Source organism: Melospiza melodia, chromosome 1 (genome assembly GCF_035770615.1).
Source record: "Melospiza melodia melodia isolate bMelMel2 chromosome 1, bMelMel2.pri, whole genome shotgun sequence".
In the NCBI taxonomy this organism is placed as follows: domain Eukaryota; kingdom Metazoa; phylum Chordata; class Aves; order Passeriformes; family Passerellidae; genus Melospiza; species Melospiza melodia.
Genome location: NC_086194.1, coordinates 25,175,136 through 25,197,198, shown reverse-complemented (window position 1 = coordinate 25,197,198; position 22,063 = coordinate 25,175,136). Strand labels below are relative to the sequence as shown.

General features: G+C 39.3%; 1 protein-coding gene across 8 annotated transcripts in view; it reads left to right on the top strand.

The window, feature by feature from the left end:
- The first annotated feature begins 306 nt into the window (after positions 1–306).
- The window catches only part of SGCE (sarcoglycan epsilon), a 31,506-nt gene continuing 9,749 nt past the window's right edge, over positions 307–22,063 (top strand). For 3 of the 8 annotated variants that reach the window (XM_063151573.1, XM_063151555.1, XM_063151545.1), the window contains exons 1-7: positions 307–450; positions 8,582–8,686; positions 12,526–12,648; positions 15,256–15,413; positions 18,103–18,175; positions 18,990–19,188; positions 20,839–21,001. In XM_063151573.1, the coding sequence (XP_063007643.1) occupies positions 342–450; positions 8,582–8,686; positions 12,526–12,648; positions 15,256–15,413; positions 18,103–18,175; positions 18,990–19,188; positions 20,839–21,001 (930 nt within the window). In that variant the 5' untranslated portion in view covers positions 307–341. The remainder of the gene's footprint in view (positions 451–8,581; positions 8,687–12,525; positions 12,649–15,255; positions 15,414–18,102; positions 18,176–18,989; positions 19,189–20,838; positions 21,002–22,063) is intronic. The other 5 variants (XM_063151583.1, XM_063151565.1, XM_063151610.1 and 2 more) reach the window with 5 other exon arrangements.

Genomic DNA, 22,063 nt, shown 5'->3' with positions numbered 1-22,063 from the left:
CCACGGCTTCGTCCCGCCACATCTGCACCGCAGGGCGAGCGGGACAGCCCCAGCCTCCGCTGCGGCCACAGCCGCTCTGCCCCCGCCCTGAGGGGAGGGGAGTCCCGCGGAGCTCGCTCCCCGCGGAGCCCGCATAGAGCACCTCCGCTCCCCGCGGCCACCCCGCCATGGCGGCGAGCGGCTCTTCCCGGCATGCCCGGCATCTCCCGGCCGCGCTGCCTGGAGACGGCGGCCGGGGCGGGGCGGGGAGGAGCGGGGCGGGAAGGGGAGGATGCTGCGGCCGCCGCGGGGCGAGGCGGCGGCAGCGGCGGCAGGAGAAGCGGTACTTGGCGGCGTAGAGGATGCGGCGGCGGTGGTGTCGGCAGCAGCAGGCGGAGGAGCGGGGAGCGATGCGGTGCTGCGCGGCGGGGCCGTGGCCGCACAGCGCCCTCACCACGCTCCTGCTGACAGGTCGGTCACGGCGCGTCTCCCCGCGGCGAGCAGTGGCGGGCCCCGCCGGCAGCGGCCGGCCTGCGCCGCGGCGCTGCCTCTGCTCGGGCTTCGCGTCCCCTCCCGGTGGAACCACTCCCCGCCTCGCCCTCCGGCTGCGCTGGCTGCGCGCCCCATTCCCGCTGCTCCGTGCTCCCTGTCAGTGCGAGGGCCGGGCTGTCCCAGCATCTCCCCGTGCCGCGGCTCCGGCGGCTCCCGGAGGAAGCTCCACAGGCTGCGCGGGGATGGCGGCCTGCGCGCCCCGGGACCGCCACAGCCCCTCCCGGCACGGCGGGGCCCGGGCTGAGGGAGCCCGGGGGCGGTGGGTGAGGCCGGAGCGGGAGTGCCGGAGGGCGCGGGAGCCGGGCCTGGCTCCCGGAGCCGCTGGATGGCGCGGGAGCCTCCGCTCCCGGGGACTGGGCCGGGCCCGCTGCGCTCCCCCGGTGCCTCGACCTGGTGCCTGACGCGAGAGAGGGCTGCGGTGTGAACGGGGCTGTCTGTAGTGTTCCCCTTCTTCTCCGTTACTTCCCCTCTTGACCACTTAGTCCAACCGAGCCAAAATTAGGAATTCAGAAAAAGTCTTGATCCTGGTCCCTAAAAGCTAAATAATAGCTTTCATGCAGGTTCTTCACCTGCAGTGTCTTCACAGTGAAATACATTAAACAACCGACACTTAATAGCAGCCCAGCCACAGGACTGCCTTTGTGAGGCTTGTTACACCAAGAGTAAGTTAATAGCAAGAAATCTGTTTGGGTTATTTTGAGTTCTGAGAGGTCAGTGGTGTGTTTTCTGCAAGCAGTCTGCTCTGTTTTCTTTTGAATAGTATCTAGGTACCCTCTTAGTACTTCTTTTACTTATGACCATACTTGTCATAGGTTATTAGCCACAGAATTGACATGAGGCACTGGATATATTAAACATGTGATGAGAACTTAAGTGTGAATTTGTTCAATGTGAGGATAAAACTTCATTTGTTAGATGCAAGACAAGACTCCTTTTCCCTTACGAGGAAATTTTTCATACCTCTTCTGCCTTCCCCTTCATGACTGGTTATGGGATAGCAACTAAGGAAGAACTAGGACAATTGAGAATAAGCTTTCAGTATCAACTGAAATAATGTATTTTACGAAGGTCAACTAAATGACCTTCTAGAAACTGAATTGTGAGCTTAATCCACAAGTCCTTTCCAGGCTACATGGTAAGGGAAGAGGTTTTTCATGATAACTTTTCCACTTAGACCTTTCTAAGGTTGGTTCAGTGAGATTTCATTAGTTAAAACAGAAGAATATGTGGTTTGAAACTGATGTAAAAAAGGAGGCATGAGCTTTAGTTCATGTTTCTTTTAGTTCAGTTACATTCTTTTAAGAGATATCTATATAAAATTTGTGGAGATTTGTCGTATGTTCGTGATCTGAACAAAGCTGTCCCAGGAGCTCACCTGAGCTCCCCTCTATTCTCCCTAAGTAAAGAAGTTCCAGCCTTGTCTGCTGCTCCAAGATGCATTGCCCAGCATGAAAATCCATTCTTTTGAATCCTGTAAACTTTACAGTACTGCAGCATTACTTAACAAGGCAAGAGATATCTGACAGACAAAATGGCATGCGAGAAGTAGCACAGGACTTGTAAATAGATTTCTTTTTGTTTTCCTCAACTAATATGGATTAGTTTTTTCCCCATTTGTGTTGCAGCACTTGATCTACCAAAGAAAGTTTACTTATGATTTTTGCATTTCTTAAAAATGCATGACAAAAGGCTTTCTGGAGGAGGATGACTGCTGTCAGAACTCAGAAGGGTTGTCTGCCTCTCACTTCTCCCTATTCTCCTTGAGGCAAAACATTATTTCATCATCCAGATATTTCACAAGAATTAAGACTTTAAAGGTTGTAAGAGTGATTTCAGTTGCTCCTAGGGGTGTAGTATAGTACTCATATTGAAGCTATTGACTCCCAGATGCAAGCTGATGATGCTCCACTGCTAGGAAAACATGGGACTTCATTGTGAGAAGTGATATATAGGATTAAGCATTTCTACTAGAAACTAGTCAGGTGTTCTTTGACTCTAGCTTTATATAACAGACTTCCTAGAAGTTTGCTCAGTTGCTCAGTTACACTAACAAGCTCTCTGTCACATTAGTTTGGCAGAGCAATGAGTTGCCCCCATATTGTGTATCTGCAGAGAGAGCAGTTATCAAAACTTCTTTTGAGTGACTGTGGCTGGTGGTTTTGCCCTGTATTTCTGCACTTAGAATTAATTGTCAGTGCCCATGTTGTCCCTGGAACCCCGGTTTATTTGTTGTAGGGAAATGGAATTGCATTCTCCTTTCCCTATAAAGGGGTCAAAATGGAAGAAGCTCATTAGTTCTCACTTTGCAAGCTGTGGTTATGTGGTCACATTAATTTGTCACAAGGGTGCACTGCTGCCAGAAAGCATTCTCCAGCCCTTGCTCAGCTAGGGATTATTTGCTGCTTACCCTGGTGACAAATAAACTAGTACAGTGACACTGTGCATTGGGTCACCTGGCTCAAAACTAGTTGACCCACAGGAATAGTTCACTGAAGTGTAAGTGCTGCCCAGGACTGGTTTGGGATTGTTTCCACTGGTGTGTGCTGGGTGATGCAGAGTGTGCTGGGAACGCCCCTTTTGAGCAGAGCTGCAGACATGCCCATTTAGAAGAGCTGTGAAATCACTGCCTGGGGCGGGGCCCAGGAGGCTGAGCCCGATCCCTGCCCTGCTGTTGACAGCAGAAATGCTGTTGGCAACGCTCCTCTGCTAAGCCGCGCCCTGTGCAAGGAGGCAGAACATCTCACACATGCTCTGGTGTTCTCCAGCTAACAGCACAGCACACCTGCCCTTGTTCCTGTTGTGGTGCAAGCACAAGGGCAGAGAAGCAGGTTTCCTTCAGAGAGCCTCTGGAAGTCTGCCTGCCTATGAGGATGCTGCCTGCACTACTAATCTCAGCCAGGTCAATACAATCTACTGTCAATAGGTACTTACTTGAATAAGTAATTACAGGAGGGGGAAAGGTAGCTGTTCCATTAATATGCTTTTCATTACAGAAACATATTATTTATAGGCAGTACATGGAGACATCTTGGAGGTCCTAAAGCCAGACAGTAAGAAGTCAGCTTTATGGCAGGAGATGTAACTGCTCAGTGTGTAGAGAGGCTTATTTTTGCTCTTTAATGTTTTTAGATTTGGTTGGAAGTTCATTAAAATACTTCAGGAATTGCAGCCACTGAAGTAAAACCCTTTCTTTAGAAGAAAGATTATTTCCAATCAAAGAAAAAAGTTATTTAAAGCCTAGACAAGAGTATCTGTTTTTTTTTCAGCATCTGAAGAGCTTTTGAATTCTTCCTGAATAGAGGGTGATAAATTTACAGTAGTCACTATGAGTGTAGAGTATCTTCATTGGCAGACTTCTAGATGAAAGAAGACAGTTGCTACTTTTGATTGCTTCCATAGGAATTTGAATCTGTATCTTGTATGTTGTTACAATTGCAATACAAACAGCCAAAATGTCTTTTAATTGTAGGTTATTTTAGTGACAGTCCAAACTATGAAAATGAGAAGTTAGAAAGAACAACCTACTGAGCAAGCAGAAATCTTAGTGTATTGAAACCAATGACTTTTCTGAATTCCTTGTCTTTCAGTACAATTGCTACCTCTGAAATCTGGAATGCAATTGCAGGGATACCCTGATAGTTCATATCAAAAGATAATAGAAATATGTGAGACATCATGGAATAGCAGGCCACCAGGGTGGCATGGTCATACCCCCTTGGTTACACTCAGGCTGGAACCACAGGAACTGACAACGTTTTCCTCACCTTCGTGGAAATGCTAACCTAATTTTTCTCTTGTCAGGCCTGCAGTAGGAGGGAGAATGGTGATGGGTAAATGCTACTGTTAATAAATCATGAGGGTTTTGTTCTCCAAGTAGTTAATTTGTAGCATTCCCATGAATGCTAATGCTGAAGTTTTACCAGTGAGACTGATAAATGCTTTATTTGGTTACATTACTTCAATGATTTAGGAGAAATGTTCAGATGTTACAGTAATCAGTGGATAGCACAGGAACAGATGGAAAACCATTGCCTACTGAACAAAGATTAATAAGAATAGAGCCGAGAAACATTCCTGGGGTTGATTTGGACTTTTAAACAGTTTCAATGTAGAGGGACCTGAGCAATCTGTGATGGAGAACTGATACAAATTAATTCCTGTTTCTTACATAGTAGCTGTTGTTGAAAAGGGTTAGAACATATCCGGTTTCAATGTGAATTTCCACTGAGAGAATCCCTTCTAATTAATAGGAAATTTCTGCCACGTACTAGCTAGTAGGCAAGAGGACGGTGCGTGGAAGTTGGAAGAGAAGGGAGAGTAGGTGGGTGCTGCAACTTCTGCCTCCTTTACTGGATGATGTGACCAGCTGGGCAAGTATCCAGTGGATCCTCAGTAACTGCCTGGCTACAAGCTCTGAGTTCAGCTGTGGGCTATGCACCTTGCAGGTGGTTCTCTCTTCACAGATGTTTCACTTCAACTTATGGTGTCTTTTTCTAACTGTTCTGCTGTGTGGTTCCCAGCAGTCCTTCAGAAGAATGTGCTGTGTATGAATCTGAACTTCCAGCTCAGAATTCAGAGGAAGGAGGACTGAGCCAGATGGGATATGCAGTGGAGGAGGGCAAGGGTAGCTTTTTGCAGTGGGGTTGTGCTGTAAGAGAGTGAGGGGCAGTGTAAGCATGGCCAGAGGCCCTGGTCTGTGGCATCAAAGTAGCAAGCATGAGTTTATGTCAGGTCCCAGGGCAAGGTGGAGGTGTAGGAGAGAGGGGAAGTGGCTGAGTTTGATAGCCTGAGCTGTGTGCTGCTTTAATAGTAGGAGAGATGGGCTTGAGATCCTACTTCAAAGAAGGAATAAGAGGATAGGTGGAGGTGCAGGATACTGCTTGGAGGTCAGAGTGCACTAAAGCAATGGGGAAGGTAAAATTGGTCCATGATACTTGTGTCTTTTATGATTGTTGTGTGGTCAGAAATTGCTGTGAGTATCCACTTTGTTAAATATTTGGTTGTTTAATCTTATGCAAATATACTTTTAAAAGGGGAAGAAAAGAACATAAATTAATACAAATGTGATTTTTATTTATAACCAGCACAATTATAATTAAGGTATAATTTAAAGAAAACATAATTGGAGAAAGAAGAAAAAACTGTGATATGCTTCACCTGGGTATATTCAAGTCCCAGGCACAGGGCTATGAAACGCTCCTGCTGTTGAAGGCAGTGGTGGCTTCTCCAGCAACTGTGGCAACATGTGTAACAGACTGAAGAGCCTGACACTATTAACATTCTTTTCATCGTGAGTACAAGGCTGATTAAATTAATTCTAAACTGTCTCTTTGATAAAATGCATAGTTTGAATCCCTGCATTCTGTAGTATAAGGTCTCTTTTGTCATCTTTTAATCATATTCAGATCTTCCCAGAGCCTTCCTCGTGTTGTCAGTTGCTTCTTGAAGGCTCTGCTAGACAGAGCATTTGAGCAGTGATCATATCTGTGTCAAGTACAAAAATAAAGTCTGCCTGTTCCTCCTTGATGTAGCTGTTCACATGTCAGCTGTTCTAGCCAGTGTTCTGGTGAAAGCTCTGTTCAACCTGACTTACATCTCTAGGTTGTTACCCAAGCTGAGATCCCTGAATTGTGTGCTCACACTATGTGTTTGGTATGCTGATGCCTTAGTTCCTGCTGTGCAGTTACATTTTATTCTATTGAACTGCATATCACTGATCACCTTTTCACAGACAATGCAGACTCTTCTGTCATCTCTATTATTTGTCAATCTCCTGGCCTTTGTTCTTACCTACAAATTCTATCAGTATATTTGATACATACAAGTCATTCTTTGTCTCCCCATCTCCATCTCTCTCCTATCTTTCTTCCACCCCAGTTACATAAGGCTGATGCCAAAACTTTGTGAGACTCACTAGAGAAAACATATAACAAATTAACTTTTTAGCAGCCCTATTCTCTTGCTTTTCACATCTGTCATTTGAAATCAATTCAGTGGTGATGTTTATGAAAACATCACACTATAAACTCTAGGATCTGAAAACAAGCATACTGGTTGCTTTTCCACTTCCCCTATGAAATGCAGCACAGCATGGAGAGGTAGACAGGTGACTTCTTCAATCCACACAGCCAAACCTGGCACAACTTGGAACCCAAATGAAAGAGTTACTGACCATTTATATTGAAAAACACATTGTGGAACTTGTCTTTATTTTTTTTTTAATTTTTTAATTGCATTTGAATGTGCTAAAATGATTTAGTATTTACTTTTCCAGTGAACTGTTAAGTGACAAGCTGTATAGCTAAGGGTAATGTTATTATTGCTGTCTTTATCAGGAAAAACTTGTGGGCTCACCAAAAGTGTCAAAAAAGATACATGAAATCCTTAATGAGGATTAAATAAGGACTGTGATAAGTATAATAATTTTGACAACTCTAATACTATTCTCCATTTAATAATTCAGTTATCTAATCTTGTATTAATTGTTTTGTCTGGTACTGGTGCTGGTTTGTAGCTGACAAGCCTCTGATTGCCCAGCTCATCCTGTTGGAATAATGGAGCAACTTTATTTTATCTTTTTAGGAATTTCTTGAGTTTTTCAAGAATTACTAAAATTTATGCAAAGTCCTATGCAGTACTAAATTTCATAGTCCCTAGGATGTTATTATATTAAGACTTGCAATATATGCAGATCAGTCCAGCAGGAAAAAAGTTGTTAGAAACGTTATTGTGTTGGTATGGCAAATATTGCATTAATCAAATTATTAAATTTAATAAATAAGTAAAATTAAAAGTGCATTAAAATTCATTTAATTACACTTCATCCTCAATTCAGTTTTAGATGTTTTGTGTGAATTATCAATAATAGATATCTGTCCTACGTGTGTAGATTGAGTGTGGTGAATCTTTATTACTGCTTAAGCCAGATCTGTTTGGCCTCCTGAATTCTGTTTGAAGAATGTCTTATCACTAATTTAATAGTTGCCTGGTGTGGCAGGTCAGAAGTTTCCACAGATATTTAGGCTTCTTTCATGTTCTGTGCATGTTTTCCAATAAGTGTTCATTTTTTCCTGCAGACTGGTGTATCTGTACACAGGTACTGCTCCTTTATATTTCTGGTATTGCTTTTTTTACAAGGGTATTAAGATGCTAGACCAAAACCATTTTTGATCCAGGGTTTGACATGAGTTCTTACTCCCAAACTATTTCAAAACAAAAATACCTACTCATTATGGCCACTTTCCCTTTCCTAGCATCTGACTGCAGTTCCTTCCCTCTGCACTTTCAGCTGGCATGTAACTGTACAGCTGGCATACCTATTATTCATCCCAGAAGAGCAGGAACAAAAAGTGGGAAGTGAGGAGGGAGCTTTCTCAGGCACGTCTGCTGCTGGGGAGATGGAATCTTTCTGTCAGCTCCACAGCTGCTTTCTGTCTCCAGTAATCATTTGCTCCTCACTGCATTTAAAACTTCCACCTTCAGCTGCATGGATCCAGCTGATTTCAGGCTGTGTTCTAGTTGTGTGGGATGTAGGCAGCCATTTTTAATGGGTTCTCTTTTCAAAATTGATTATTGGTTGTGGCTGCAAGGCAGTCAGTCCCATGTGTCTTTATATAAGCATCATTATAAAAGCAAAGCTTGCTTACTTTAATTTTCCTACTTTAACCAAAAGATACCACTCCAGTGAAAGCTACTTTATATATTTTTGTCTGTATGTGAGGTTTTGTCTGTGCAAATAGATTTATTAGACAATGCTCTTCTTCATCTTTGTTATCAGTACAATTATGTCAGCAGAATTGTCTGCAGAGATTTAAGTATTTAGTGTAGACTTAGCTTATTTGGAAAAATGGAGTCCAAAAGATTATTGTTAGAAATATTATTATATATTTATATACTCAAACACCTCTGGTTTTTTTTGACCTGTGGTTCTTAAACTTTGACTAAAACCAAAACATGATGTAGAAGGTGTCTGATCCCATCTGATCAGGTTGTTTGTGGCAGTCTGTTGATCTGACTAATTTTTTTTTTGCATTTGTTTTATTGTGAAAAGCTATTTTGCTAAGCTCTGCTGATGGCAATAATGGAACTGTTAACTGGACGACTAAGCGAGCCCACAGTTATGTTATCAGCAGAATAAAGGCTGTTCAGAAGAATGGTGAGTTTAGGTTAAGTACCCTGTTGGTTCAAGCAAACCTGCTTTTAATGTTACTCTTGCTTTTCCAGTCATGTCCTTGTTTTAGGAGTAGGGTGCTATTTTAAGGTAAGTAATTTGGAAAACTTTACATTTCTTCAATCTTCAAATATTCACAGACCTGTGTGTTCTTGTTAGTCTTCCCTGACTTTTCGTGTTCCTGTAGCTTTGCTTGAAATAATGGCTGTGTTTATACCTAATACTGCACATTTCCTTATCATGGCTGGTTGCTTGAAGATACCTCTGCAGTTTGCTTAATACAGTAACTTCTCTGTAACAATTAAAGTCTTCTCACACATGAATGTAAAAAGACTATTTTACTGTCATTATGCAAATACACATCAAATACTGTAGCTAGTGCACACTGGCTGAGAAGAAGCTTTGCACTGATTGCTCATCCTGGCAGGCAATCTGGATTGGCCTCCAAATCAAGTTATTTCTGGAATTGTTCTTCATCTGCTAAATATTGGTGGGGAGAGAACCAATTGAAATTTCTAGGAAAAAAACCCCAAAACTTCCAGGTGAATTGTTTCCTAAGGATCATCAACATACAGGCTGCAACCAACATGGTGAAACTGCTGAAATTTCTGGAGTTAGGGGTTTTCTGCTTCTGGTAACAGGGCCTGGGCTGCAGGCTGATAAAATCCTGTCTGGATTCCTGGCTGTGCCTGTGTTCAAGATGTCTAAGGAGATCTTGGGATCTACAGAAAGTCCTCCAAGTGATCTGGAAACAAGAAAGAAGAAAGCAGTGCTGCCAAGGTAGCCAATTCTAGCAGGGATCTGATGTGATCCTGATGAAGATTTTTAATTTCCCATGATTAGTTTTACAGAAGCTTTTCACAGTCCCTGAGACTTTTATCCACCACAGGGATTGTCTGGGAATTTGCCCAGACAATTCACAGCTGGCAGTCTGCTGCATTAGATTAGTATCTATTTGTTAAGTGTATTCAGTTTTGTCCCTAGATCACCCATGATGATGATTACACGTTCATCTCCAGTCTGTCTCCTGAAAATAATCATGGGTTTTAAAAGCTCATGAAGAAAGTAGCGTTTTACTTGTTTCATTATTGAAAAGCTAGTGATAGCTGTAGCAGACTGAAGACTCATCATTTTCCTTCTTTTTGAAGGTTTTGAAGAAACTTCTTGTGGGGAAAACAAGGAGGGCATCTCTGACAATGAGGGCAAGAACTTCTGAGTTTTTAACCACCATACTTGTGTCATTATGATGTGTTTGTCATTACAAGATAGAACAGGTTTCTGAGATTTTTTCTTCTGGGAGATGTTTCTAGACTTCCACCAAGATCAGTGTTTTATAGCTGCATCAAATCCTTACTGATATACTTATTTCAGCAGCGGGGAATGTCTCATTGCTAGGAATGAGACAGGCAGGCATTTAGTGGTGGTAATAGGTTTCCTATAGCAGACAAAATAAGTGTTATATGTTTTTTTTTCAGTAACCGCTGATTCTATTATGCTTGTTTTTTTCCTGAAAGAATTGCTTACTGAGAAAAAATGCACATTTCTTTTTCACTGTTCTTCCTGTTTGAAATGGATTTTCATTGTAGAGGAAAAGCATCAGAAATGGAAAAATTATCTTTTCTAGGTATTTGATGCACCTTCAGCCAGCCACCATATTTTTGTCAGCTCTTTGTTCTATTAATGTTACTTTTTCAGCTTTTCTTGAAAATATTTTTAAGGAAATTAGTTAACTTCCTTGTGCTGTTTATGGCTTATTCACAGAATTGAGTGCAGAGGTTTTTTGGATAATAATTTACTAATTTTAAGTAGGTAAATCAATGATCTTACTGTACGTAAGTCTACATGATGAAAATGACACTGTTTTATTAACCACACAGAGCTGTAACAATTCAAATTTCAGGATTATTTTAATTTTGTCACTAAGATAAAATTATTAGAAAGGTACTCTGTTCAGTATTGTGTTAAAAGTGGTTTTCAGAAAAGCAGATGCTGTGGAATGTGATCAGTAGTATATCCAGAGTTATCCATTCTGCAACATTAAGCTTGAAGAGTGGGGAGTATGTAAATGTGGAGGTCTGCATTACAGATGTTTGCATCTCCTCTCAGATGCCTCTGCAGTCCATGGAGGACTAGTCAGTGTAGCCTGGAATCTAGGACATGATTCATCTCACTTTACAGGAGAAATCAAATAAATCAACCCCTAGAAGCATCTGGTTCTTCTCCACTGACTATAAAAGGAGCCTCACTAACTTAGTGGTGGATGTTGTTTCTGTAGGCATCTAAAATTAGGTGAGAGAGATTCCACTCAGAGTACGTGGTGTGAGGGCTGGAATGCCTGTGATTAATGCCTAATTAATGGTGCCTTTTTAAGCAGATCTCAAGTAAGAAAGTTGGTATAATTATAAGGCTGGAGAAGTTATACCAGGAATAAAAAATTACACCAGCATTGAAGAATTACATGGGCTTTATCCACATTTCAAATGTGTCCTGCTTATTGATCCAAAGTTGAAATTAGCACCTCTGGGACCTACAACTTTGTTCCTATCAGTTTGTTACAATGTCTCTGAAGTGTCTTTTGGAGTCTGTCTTCCAGTGACAGCACCTCCAGGCTGTATGGCCTATAATTTGCTTTTGGAGATGTGATTCCTCATGAAGTTTCTTCCAGTTTGGCAAGCAAGGCTGGTAGCTGTGTGTGGTTGTCTGTGGCTTACCATCTTTATCTTCTACATTTGTAATCTTCATCTCGCTGACAAAATCTATTAGCAGTGATCAATTCTTTTAGGGCATTAAATTAAAATTCAGTAGTAATAAAATTAGGAATATGAGCTACAATCAATCTTATTAGGACACCTTGAGAAATGCCTATTTAATCAGTGTTCTCTGTTTATACTTACATTTTGAGACTTGTTGATAAAGTGACTTCTTATCCATCTAATTTATTGTAATGATTTCTTCATTCTTCTGATTCATTAAAATGTGTATGTAATCCTGCATCAAATGTGTTATACCTAAAAAGCTATGCCCTTGTCAGCAAATTTTGTACTAAATAAAAACCACCCTATTGCTTTTACATATGCTGATTGTTCTGAATTTTCTTTAATTTTTGATCCTCAGTCCTGTAAAACATGGCTTCACTTTTTTTGTTTGGAATCAGTTTCACCTGACTGGCCTATAAATCCCCTTCTCCTCTCATTTTATCCTTCAGTACAAGCCCAACATCTTCAGTAAAGAGCTCTCTAACCAAAAGTTTGAGTTGTATTTTACCCTGGTGGTCTGAGAAAGTCTAGCTGTAAGAACTCATAGAAATCAGTTGAAGTGAATTGCTATGTCCTTTTCTGCACAAGAAGTGAAAAATCTGCCATTTCTGTTCAGTGGGGAATGATGACTGTTGATTGGTAAGGTTCCCATGTGTTCCTCTGTTGCTTTCTCGATGTAAAATATCAGGAGAACATGATTGTGTAACTCATTTAATGTACTTTTATTAACGTAATATTAAAAATAAACAAACTATAAAATTACAATAGCCTTCCTCATTTTTTTAAATTACTATAAAAATAAAGAGCTCATACAAATTTTGAAATCTTGACATAGGCAGTTTTGTTTCTTGCAGTCTTGGAAAGGATCCTGTTGGGCAAAGAGAGGGTTTGCTCTGTGTTCTGTTCTTAAATCTATGTAACCTTTTAAAAATCGTATTAACAGGTGCCTAATATTTGTTGCTCTCCTTCTCCCAGATGCCTGCATTGCTGTTGAAATGCATGAAGTTACCTAGAGCATGTCTCATTTTTGCCTTTTTTCTGTCTCTTATCTCTCCTTCTGCTTTTCAGTGTACACAATTCTGTCTAAGGTGCACTCTGATCGGAATGTATACCCTTCTGCTGGAGTTCTGTTTGTTCATGTTTTGGAGAGAGAGTACTTTAAGGGGGAATTTCCTCCTTACCCAAAGCCCGGTATGAGATGCTAAGATCTTCCATATTATATGCAGATACAGAAAAAATATTGTTATAAAAAGTTGAAGTCTTATTTAGCAAACCTTGTGGTTCAACATGTAAGGTTTTAGTTTCTACTGAAATATCTGAAAATGAAGTAAAATATGTAGTCCTGCACTTCTAAAATATTCTAGTTTGTGATTGTTTGGGAAAAAATGCATATAATTGTATATTGTGAAAAAATGTACTTAATTTGGGAAGGTGTAGCAACCCATTATATATATCTGATATTAAGAAGTGTTTCATCGCTTTTGCATTAAATATGAAATTGTGGAAATTGACGTCTGTTAAAAATGCTATTTATCTGGTTACTGTTTGAGACATAGTATGTATCAGGCTATATGAAGGAGCAATTTGAAAGCATATAGTAAATGAAAGACAAAACAGAAGATTAAATCAAATATGAGATTTCATAATACTGTTTTCTTTCATTTTTAAAAATAGTCCTTTGGCTTCAGCCTTCTTCCTATATTTAGAAACAGTTTAATTTTAATAAGCAGATTGGTTTTAGAGAAGGAGCTGTGATTTCCTAAGTATGGTTTTGCCATACACTAAAGCTAAAAGGCTGGTTGCCACAGGTTAGAATATGTGTGAGCAGTCTGGTAGGGGTGGGAAGAGAGAGTGCATTCAGCCGCACATGCTTATCAACAATGAAAAGGAATAACTGTATCCAGTTTATATAAATATTATTATTTTCCTATAACAGGACAATAGGAAAAACCTATGCACAGTGCTTACATAATTAAAGCCTGTTTCACTAATAAACTTCTGAATTTATTTGGGAGTGATGTTACTAAGACTCACTTTAAAGAAAAAATAAGCTTCTGTTAGCATTGGTTAAATTTTGAGTAAACATGAGTAAACCCAAATGTTTTTAAAACTTCATCTCTTTGTAAAATGGGTGTTTTTCCTGATACAGATACCTGGGTCTTAGTTTATGCCATGGTGACTGGCAGAGTGAAGTTTGCCTCTGTTCCAGTTTTCTCTCCGTTTTGGCACATAGGTGGAAGGAGCTTGGAAGTTTTACTAATGATGGCTTGTCTTACAGGTGCAGCCTCTTGACATTCATGTGATTTCAAGGCAATAGGAATCTGGTTTCAGATCCTTTGAAATTGCTTCTCCCACAGACAATTGTGATTATGTCAGAAATTCACTGTGAGGTCAGGTGTTGTCATGGTACTCTTATTTTTGTCTGCTGAGCTGGATCATTGTCATGGCCTACCTTGACAAAGGAAGGGCAAACCAGAATGTGTCACAGGTTGCTTTCAGAATTTTCCTCAAATCATTTGTGGTGCTGGGAATTTGTTTAGAGCAGGGTGCTGGTAATGCCAGGTTGTGGGTTCAAGCTGTACGTGCCATTCACTTAAGAGTTGGACTCCATGATCCTTGTGGGTCCCTTCCAACTCAGAATATTCTGTAATTCTGAATCTGTGATACTGACTGCAATAGATTAGATTACTGGAATGTCCTGAGAGAATTGTGAGGGTAGTTGTGTTAGACCAAGTACTGGTTTGGTCTGGTTCTGGTTCATTTTACTCAACCAGATGTGGAAATGTGTACCTGGAGACTGGGTAACACATCTCAGTCTCTCTGTCCCTCTCTGGAGGAGATGAGAGCTGTTCATTCTTCACTGGGCTCGGTTTCTGCTTTCTGGGCCAGCCTGGCTGGTATCTCCTTTCTTCACCTGTCCTATGATGCTGTTGCCCTCTCAGAGGTGAGTTGGAGTGCAGGGCAGAGGTGTCTGTACAGGCTCAGAATGGATTTGACTTGAGTTCTGTGCCTCAGCTGGACACTGCCTTGGTGGTGAGGATTTGGTAGTGTTCAGGCCTGATCTCATTTACAAAAGATAAAATAAGTAAAATCCAGAAGTAAAATCCAGACTTATAAGAGTATAAATAAGAACCACAAGAACCAATGTACTGGTTTGACTTGAGGGGCTTTTACAGCTGGATCACTGTACTTATTAGCCATCAGTGGCTCCAGTTCACAGGAATGTCTGATCCTTTTTTGAATTAATTTGTTCTCTAAATTAAAATGATTGCCAGGCTGTGGGTGCCAAAGACCTGTATGTGTATCCTAATGCTAACAGAAGCTTTCAGGCATTATTGATTACGGAGTACTCTCTCCAGTATATTGTGTACCTGGATCCATCATTAAAAACATCAATAAAAGTAAGTTGGGAGGGGAAATTAAAGGACTGAAACTTTTGTGCTTTTGTCTGTAAGGAAGTTAGATGCTTCAATTTGAGGTGGAACTGGGCTCTAAAAACCAGACCCACTAGTTACTGAACATAAGCATCCAGTTAGCCAAAACTCTAGGAAGCACCTGCACATTTATGTCTGCTGTTGGTTACACTTTCCAGGTATGAATTTCTTAATACCTAGAAGTGCTAAGTAATAGTTCACTTATTTCTGATATGGTAAAGGTTAGCAATTTTTTTTTATTTTTTTCTTCTTAGAAAGGTTCAGAAAACAAGTGAAAGCAGAATATGACGTCCTAGTTGAAAAATTAAAATCAAAGCATTTAACATTTTCTTGTAAATATTCTAATATAATTTCTCTTATCTAGGTGAAATAAGTAATGATCCTATAACGTTCAATACCAATTTAATGGGTTACCCTGACAGACCTGGATGGCTGCGCTATATCCAAAGGACACCGTACAGTGATGGAGTGCTCTATGGCTCACCAACTGTGGAGAACGTGGGCAAGCCAACCATCATTGAGGTACTTGCTTTCAAAAGTTCAAAAATACATATTTTGGTTTAGAGTGTAAGGTTCAGAACTGTCAACAATTTCCTCCTTGTTTTTAAGAGTTAATTGCTATTTCATATTCCAGTTTTATTCAAAATACAGAGCAAAAAGAAACTTAATCGTAACTTTGTAACATTAAACCTAAATGGGTTGAATGGGTCAGACTTTTCCCCACTAGATGAAAGTGTTCAGTCAATAAGCAGTTGTGGGTTTTTTTGCCTTTTAGTTTTTGTTTGCTTGATGGGAGTTTTTGGTTTGATTGTTTTGGGGTTTTTTCGATTATTATTCATCAAATGTCCCCCCGTTCATTATTAATATTTATTGATTTTTATTTTATTTTATTTAGCAGTTTTATGAATTTAATTCATATGAGTGTAACAATGACAAAAGTGTATTTTTGAGAGTTAGCTATTCAAATATTTTAAAGCACTAATTATTCATTGAGCAGCAATTCAAAAGGGAAAAGGGACAATATTTTCTACCATGTATTTCATAGACAGCAGACTGAGTCAGGCACTGTCAAAGTGTTAAGAAATCTGCACAATAACTTGCTCCAGCCATTTTGCTGCTTCAGTAGTATATTTGTCTTAAACCCTTGATGAGTGTTTTTTTTTTCTAAATTGCATTTGATGTAGTTTTTCTTCCTCAAGAATGATAGCTCTGAATATTAAATTATACTTCAGATAGTTTCACCCATGTTTAATTTTGTACCCATGATTCTGTTTTGATTTCAGCAGGACTAATACCATCTGAGAACTGATCATGTGCAGAAGTTCTTGCAGGCTTTACTTAGTTTTATTTAGAGGAAACCATTATTTGAAATTGCCAGTTTTTAAATGGCATGTGCTTTTAGATTCTAGCATCTTTATCAAGACCTTCATTCTAAGCATGACCCCAAGCCAAATTTGAAGTAAATCTTGTCTAGCATACAAATTAATTCCTTGCAGTTCAGTCTTAGATGTGGCTTTTGAATTAATTTTGTGGTGTGTGACGTGGGCAGATGGCATTTGATCCTCTTCCTAGTGCCCTCTGAGAGGATTGATTGCATATTCCTGGCCTGAATAGAACTTCCATCATGTTATAATTCCTGAGGGGATGTCATGGGGAGCTCACTTAACTGGAGGAGACCTCATGATGAGGAGAGCCTAGCATTATGCACAGCACTGCAGTAGAGCAGGTAACATTCTGAGCTCAAGCTCCTTTGAAAGCTGTGCAAGGACAGTTTGTGTCTGAGTGAATATTCAGGACAAGGCAATCTCTGCCACGCTGGCCTGTGGTGTGTGGGCCATGCTGGAGTGCAGGCTCACAGTGGCTGCTGCCCTGCTCCTGTACAGAGCTTGTATGACCAGGGCTTTGATTTTCTGGGTATTGGTGGTTCAGCTGGTGTTGAAGAAACCCTTTGAAAAATTAGCAGAATTAGAGCTAGTGAAATCTCAAATTTATTTTCTGTTAATTTTATAATGAAATTGTAACATTAAATGAGATCTGATTGTGTTGGGTAAGCTTTTCTCTCTCCACTTAAACAAACCTGCAGTATATACTCCACAGCATTTTCCCTTTTCATTCAAATCCTTTAAAAGAAGTGCAACATCTGTTACTTTTTTTTATTTATTAGCCAGTGTCACAATGGTTTGTGGTTCTGTTTGCTGAGAAGCAACATAGTTCTGTCACTATTGTCACTCTTCTGCCTCTCCTTTGCTCTTGAAATGAGCGAACTGAAGGCTAAAATTAGAAAGAAAATTAGTTTTTTTCCGTTTATTTCATGAAATATTTATCACCTTGCAGGGATAAAAAAGATAGAGAAGATAATACATAATTATACTGATAGCCAGCCTTGTTCTGTATTTCTTATGAATGATCACTTAATCGTAGTACAGCCTTGGAGTAGAGTCACCACTGAGAAGTAACCACTTGCATGCATTTCAGGTATCCTAAACATTTTAACTTTTAGATTGGTATCCTTGCTTATTTTATTCATGAAGGTGTATGTTTCAAAAGATTAGAGTCACAAATTTTGCATCTACCTTCTAGTTTTCACTTCCCCTACATTTACAGGTTCTAGGACAGGATTTTTTTTAAAACTACTTCTATTGGAGCATTATTTTGAATCCATTCGTGGAGTGAGACTTCACTGGGGCCAGAGCTAAAACCAAATAGCAGTCCCAAAGATGAGAATTCCTGGCATCACAACACTTTTTTCTTCAAAAAAACCTCTCCATGTAGTTTATTTCCTAGGAGCTATCAATGAATTTAATGTTACAGTGTTGATGGAGGTGGGGATTGGAGGCTGCTTGGGGAAATGGAGAAACCAATCTGTCCTTGTGGTGGTTCTTAAAGATAACAGAAGAGAAAGAATACACATGTATGGCAGACCACTTCTATCAGGACCAAAATATATTATTTTCACATATTCATTAATTTTATTTGGGTCTAGACTGGCCAAGAAAATTCCAATATCCTGACATGAGGGTAGTACTGCAATAAATAATTTGACCTTACCTTTAAATTTTATGTTAGTGAATGAATATTCGTATGTTTCAAAATGAGGAGGCAAAGTACTTAAAAACTGATAAGTATTTCTAAGTTACCAATTTAACTTTCACTGATGTTTCATTTATATAATTCTCATTTTTGCATTGTTTTGTAATCTTTTTCACTCTAGATCACTGCGTATAACAGGCGTACCTTTGAAACAGCCAGACACAATTTGATCATTAATATAATGTCAGCAGAAGGTATGTACAGAATATAGCTGATTGTATTTTTAACTGAATCAGCAAAACCCTCTTATGGGCGCCTGCTTTTGAAGATAAACACTGTAAAATAGTTGTCTGGTATTCAAACTAAACATAGAGGCACAGGGGAGAAGTAAGAGAACTTTTCCTGCTTTAATTCATTTTGATTTTTTGATTCAGGTTATTTCTGTCATTCAGGACTGTTTTTTTTCACTCACAGTAAAATGTTTGCATCTTTGTTTTCATTAAAGTTCTGATTCCAATTTCCCTTGTCTTTTCAAAGAGACCTTACATGAAGGATTTCACTCTTTTTCTGTTGTTTAATTTTCTAAGTTCAATGTGTACCTTATGCAATGAACACTTATGTAGGCAGAGTCAGAAAACAGCAGTTTATGGCATATATGGACATTTGGACTGTAAAATTAGTCCTCTTTGTCACATTTACATTCTGCAGTGTCATGAGCTGGAATCCATTGTTGCTGTGGATTGGTTTTGACCCCCAAATTAGCAGGAATGTAGTTATATCTGTTTAATGAAGTTTTAGCAACTGAGACTCTTTTCCTCTAGTCTGCTTCTTCCCTGTTGTTTTATAAATACCTGAAGGTTTTCAGCTCAAGTAGCAGCCAATGGTACTCTCTATTGAATTTAACATAATCACAGTAGGTTCAAAATTGGCAAATTCAAACAAGATTTTTGGGAAGGTGAATCAATCTTAAGTAGTATTACATTAATCATTACTCCAGATATTTTGAAGATTTATTTTTGGATTTATGGAGCCTTTGTTTAATGCAACACTCTTTTTCATCACGGGTAGATTTTCCTTTACCGTATCAAGCGGAATTCTTCATAAGGAACATGAATGTAGAAGAAATGCTGGCAAGTGAAGTTCTGGGGGACTTCCTTGGGGCAGTGAAAAATGTGTGGCAGCCAGAACGCTTGAATGCCATAAACATTACTTCAGCCCTTGACAGGGGAGGGAGAGTTCCACTTCCCATTAATGACATGAAGGAGGGGTAAGCATATGTCAGTATGATGGTTTTGCTTCACTTTTTTTTTTGTTACTCAGAAGCCCAATATTTTTTCAAGTTTTCTAGATACTTTGCAACTGCTGTTTTATGTTTTAGAATTAGATATGAAAAGTTTACTCATGTTTTGAGCCCCAGTTAGGAATTTATTGTGTTAGGTACCGCTATGACAGGGCACAGTTCCTATATATGGATGTTATAATCCAAGGAATACTAATGAATTCCATTAATTATAAATGAGTTGGTAGTGAATATGGTTTTTTTGTAATCCCAGTTTTACTTCTGAGTAATCACTTGGCATGCTTTTCAAGCTTTTAACCTTTTCCAATTCATTAAACTCAAAATTTTGAAGGAAGTTATGATAGAGCAGAGACACTTCAATTTCTGAGAGCAGTTTGCATGTAACAGTGTAATTTTTAGCTGGTCTCACTAAGTGAGTTAGTTATTCTAGGTGTAGTGATTCAAGAGCACTGTTGACTTTCTTCTGAAAGTCGTAAGGTGTCTGGGGAGCTCAGGTTACTGAGTGCAAACTGCTGGAATGGACTGGTTCCAGTTGTGATTTGGAACCATAAATACTGCTCTGAACAGTAAGGATTCAGTTTTTTCAAATATGATTCTGAAGGTGCTTTTCCCTGATGAAAATGAAGATGCTGGTTATTTTTAGATAATTTTAGATATTTTGGAGTTAAATAGTGTCTAAGAAGGGGATGAAGGTTCAAAATACAAGATGTGTGCAGAAAATACTGGCTTTTTCAGAGCCTTTTGTATCTCTGAAGTTTTTGAGCATATTGAAAGAAGTAAAGTGACTTCTGTACTAGCCAGAATAATAGCAGAGTCACTTAATACAAATGGCTACACTTCAAATATTTAGTTAGATAATGCCTACTGTAACAAGTGGCAACTGGGACTTAATTTCTGTTTCAGAATCCATTGGTACATTATAACCTGGTGCAGCAGGCTGTATTTTATAGCAGTGTTCCATATACCTAAATATGACAATGAATAATACAATCACTGCAGTAGCTCTTATTTTAGGTATGGTAATGCTAAAGCAAGTATTAGGTTTGCCTTCAGCTTTCAGTGTTCTGAAGCAAATTTTCTTGGCCATGCATAGCTACAGTATGGAATGTTTCAGAAGCAGCTGGGGGTTAGCATGTTCAGATCTATATTAGGTTTAGCAGTAACTAGTCATTGTGAGTTTCTTTTGAAAGCATGGGAAGAAACTCTCTAAAAAGTCTATGATGAGTAAGATTTAAAGATTTCCTTAAAACAAAATGATGTATTTTAATACAATTTTCAAAAATAGTGCTGATTTACTTACATGAGGAAGCCACACTTGAAGCTCTTTGACTTCATAGAAATTGGCACAGCTGATGGTATTGAAACATTTACATTAACAAGCAAACCAGAACATGTTGTAATAAGCTGCTAGGAAAGTTGTTTTGATTTCAGTCTGTTACTTGTATGCTTAAAGAGATAAAAGTATACAGTGAAGGAAAATTATTTTAGAAAGTAATTTCAATCTTTAAATATCAGCTGAATGTTACTATGTACAGCAATAATATTTGGAAGAGTCATCATTGTCCTTTGGGGATTTGTGAGACATCCTGCTGGTCTGTCACTCATCTCTCTCTGCAGTGTGTATGTGATGGTTGGGGCAGATGTTCCTTTCTCTTCGTGTTTACGAGAAGTGGAAAACCCACAGAATCAGCTGAGGTGCAGTCAAGAAATGGAGCCTGTAATAACCTGTGATAAAAAATTTCGTACTCAATTCCATATTGACTGGTGTAAAATCTCTCTGGTGAGTTACTTTATTATTGCATAAAAGTGATGTTTGTAGAAGTACAGGTAAGAGTTTTGCCAGTCTGGTCAGACAACGTTGCCAATTCCACTTCATTGTGACTGATATTTTTTCCACCTAGCAGACACTCTTAAGATTGTGGAAGGATTTTGATATGTAGGCTAAACTCTGTTAGAGTTGAGCCCCAGTGAAACCACTGTATTTGTTCTCACTAGCAGTGAATTCTGTAAATGGCCAGAGAACTCCAGGGCTTATAAAAGCAAAAGTAATGAGAGGTGTAGTTCATTCATTCAGAATGCTGCTAGTTACACTTCTCTAAAAAGTGTGTGCATACATACATGTTTTCTCAGATTCTGATTCTACACTGGCCAATTAATACTATGCTGTTAAAAAACTATTTCTGAAAAATGTCTAAAACATATTTTATGTTAAAAATTAAATAGAAAATGAATGAAAGTAATGCTGACTACTTAAATAATAAATAGGAATATTCTTCTCAGTCAAATGCAAGAAAAAAGATAACCAAACACTAGACTATTTGCCATGAAAGGAGAATAATTCCCAGAGAGGCTTTTTAAGGTTGTTTGTTTTTTAATTCCTGTAAGGAAAATCAAGAAATAATACAGTATTGGAAGATAATGTTGCAGATAAATCTGAACAATGATGGTGAAGGTATATAAAATAAACTTAGATGGTTGTTGAGCTGCTTCAGACATTACCCAGGAGGAAGCTGAAAGGGAGATATTAAGCACTGGATGGAAAAAAAACTTACTGAGTATAATGAAAGGTATTCATACACAAAACTGATTGGGTAACTTCCAGTCTTTTCTACCTATACACTATAAATTAGGAAAGGTTCTAGAAGGTTGGCAAATACTTGTTTCAAAAGAATACCCAGATTATTTGCTTTTTATTGGCTTTGTGTTGAGAAAATTTAAAAGGCCCATGTGTACACAGTACTACTTACCAGAACCTGAAAAACAGCAGAAGGCAGCTGGTCTTTGGCAAGAACAAACTATGTCAAGTCATCAATTTTCTTCTACAAGGAAGAAGTAGAACCAA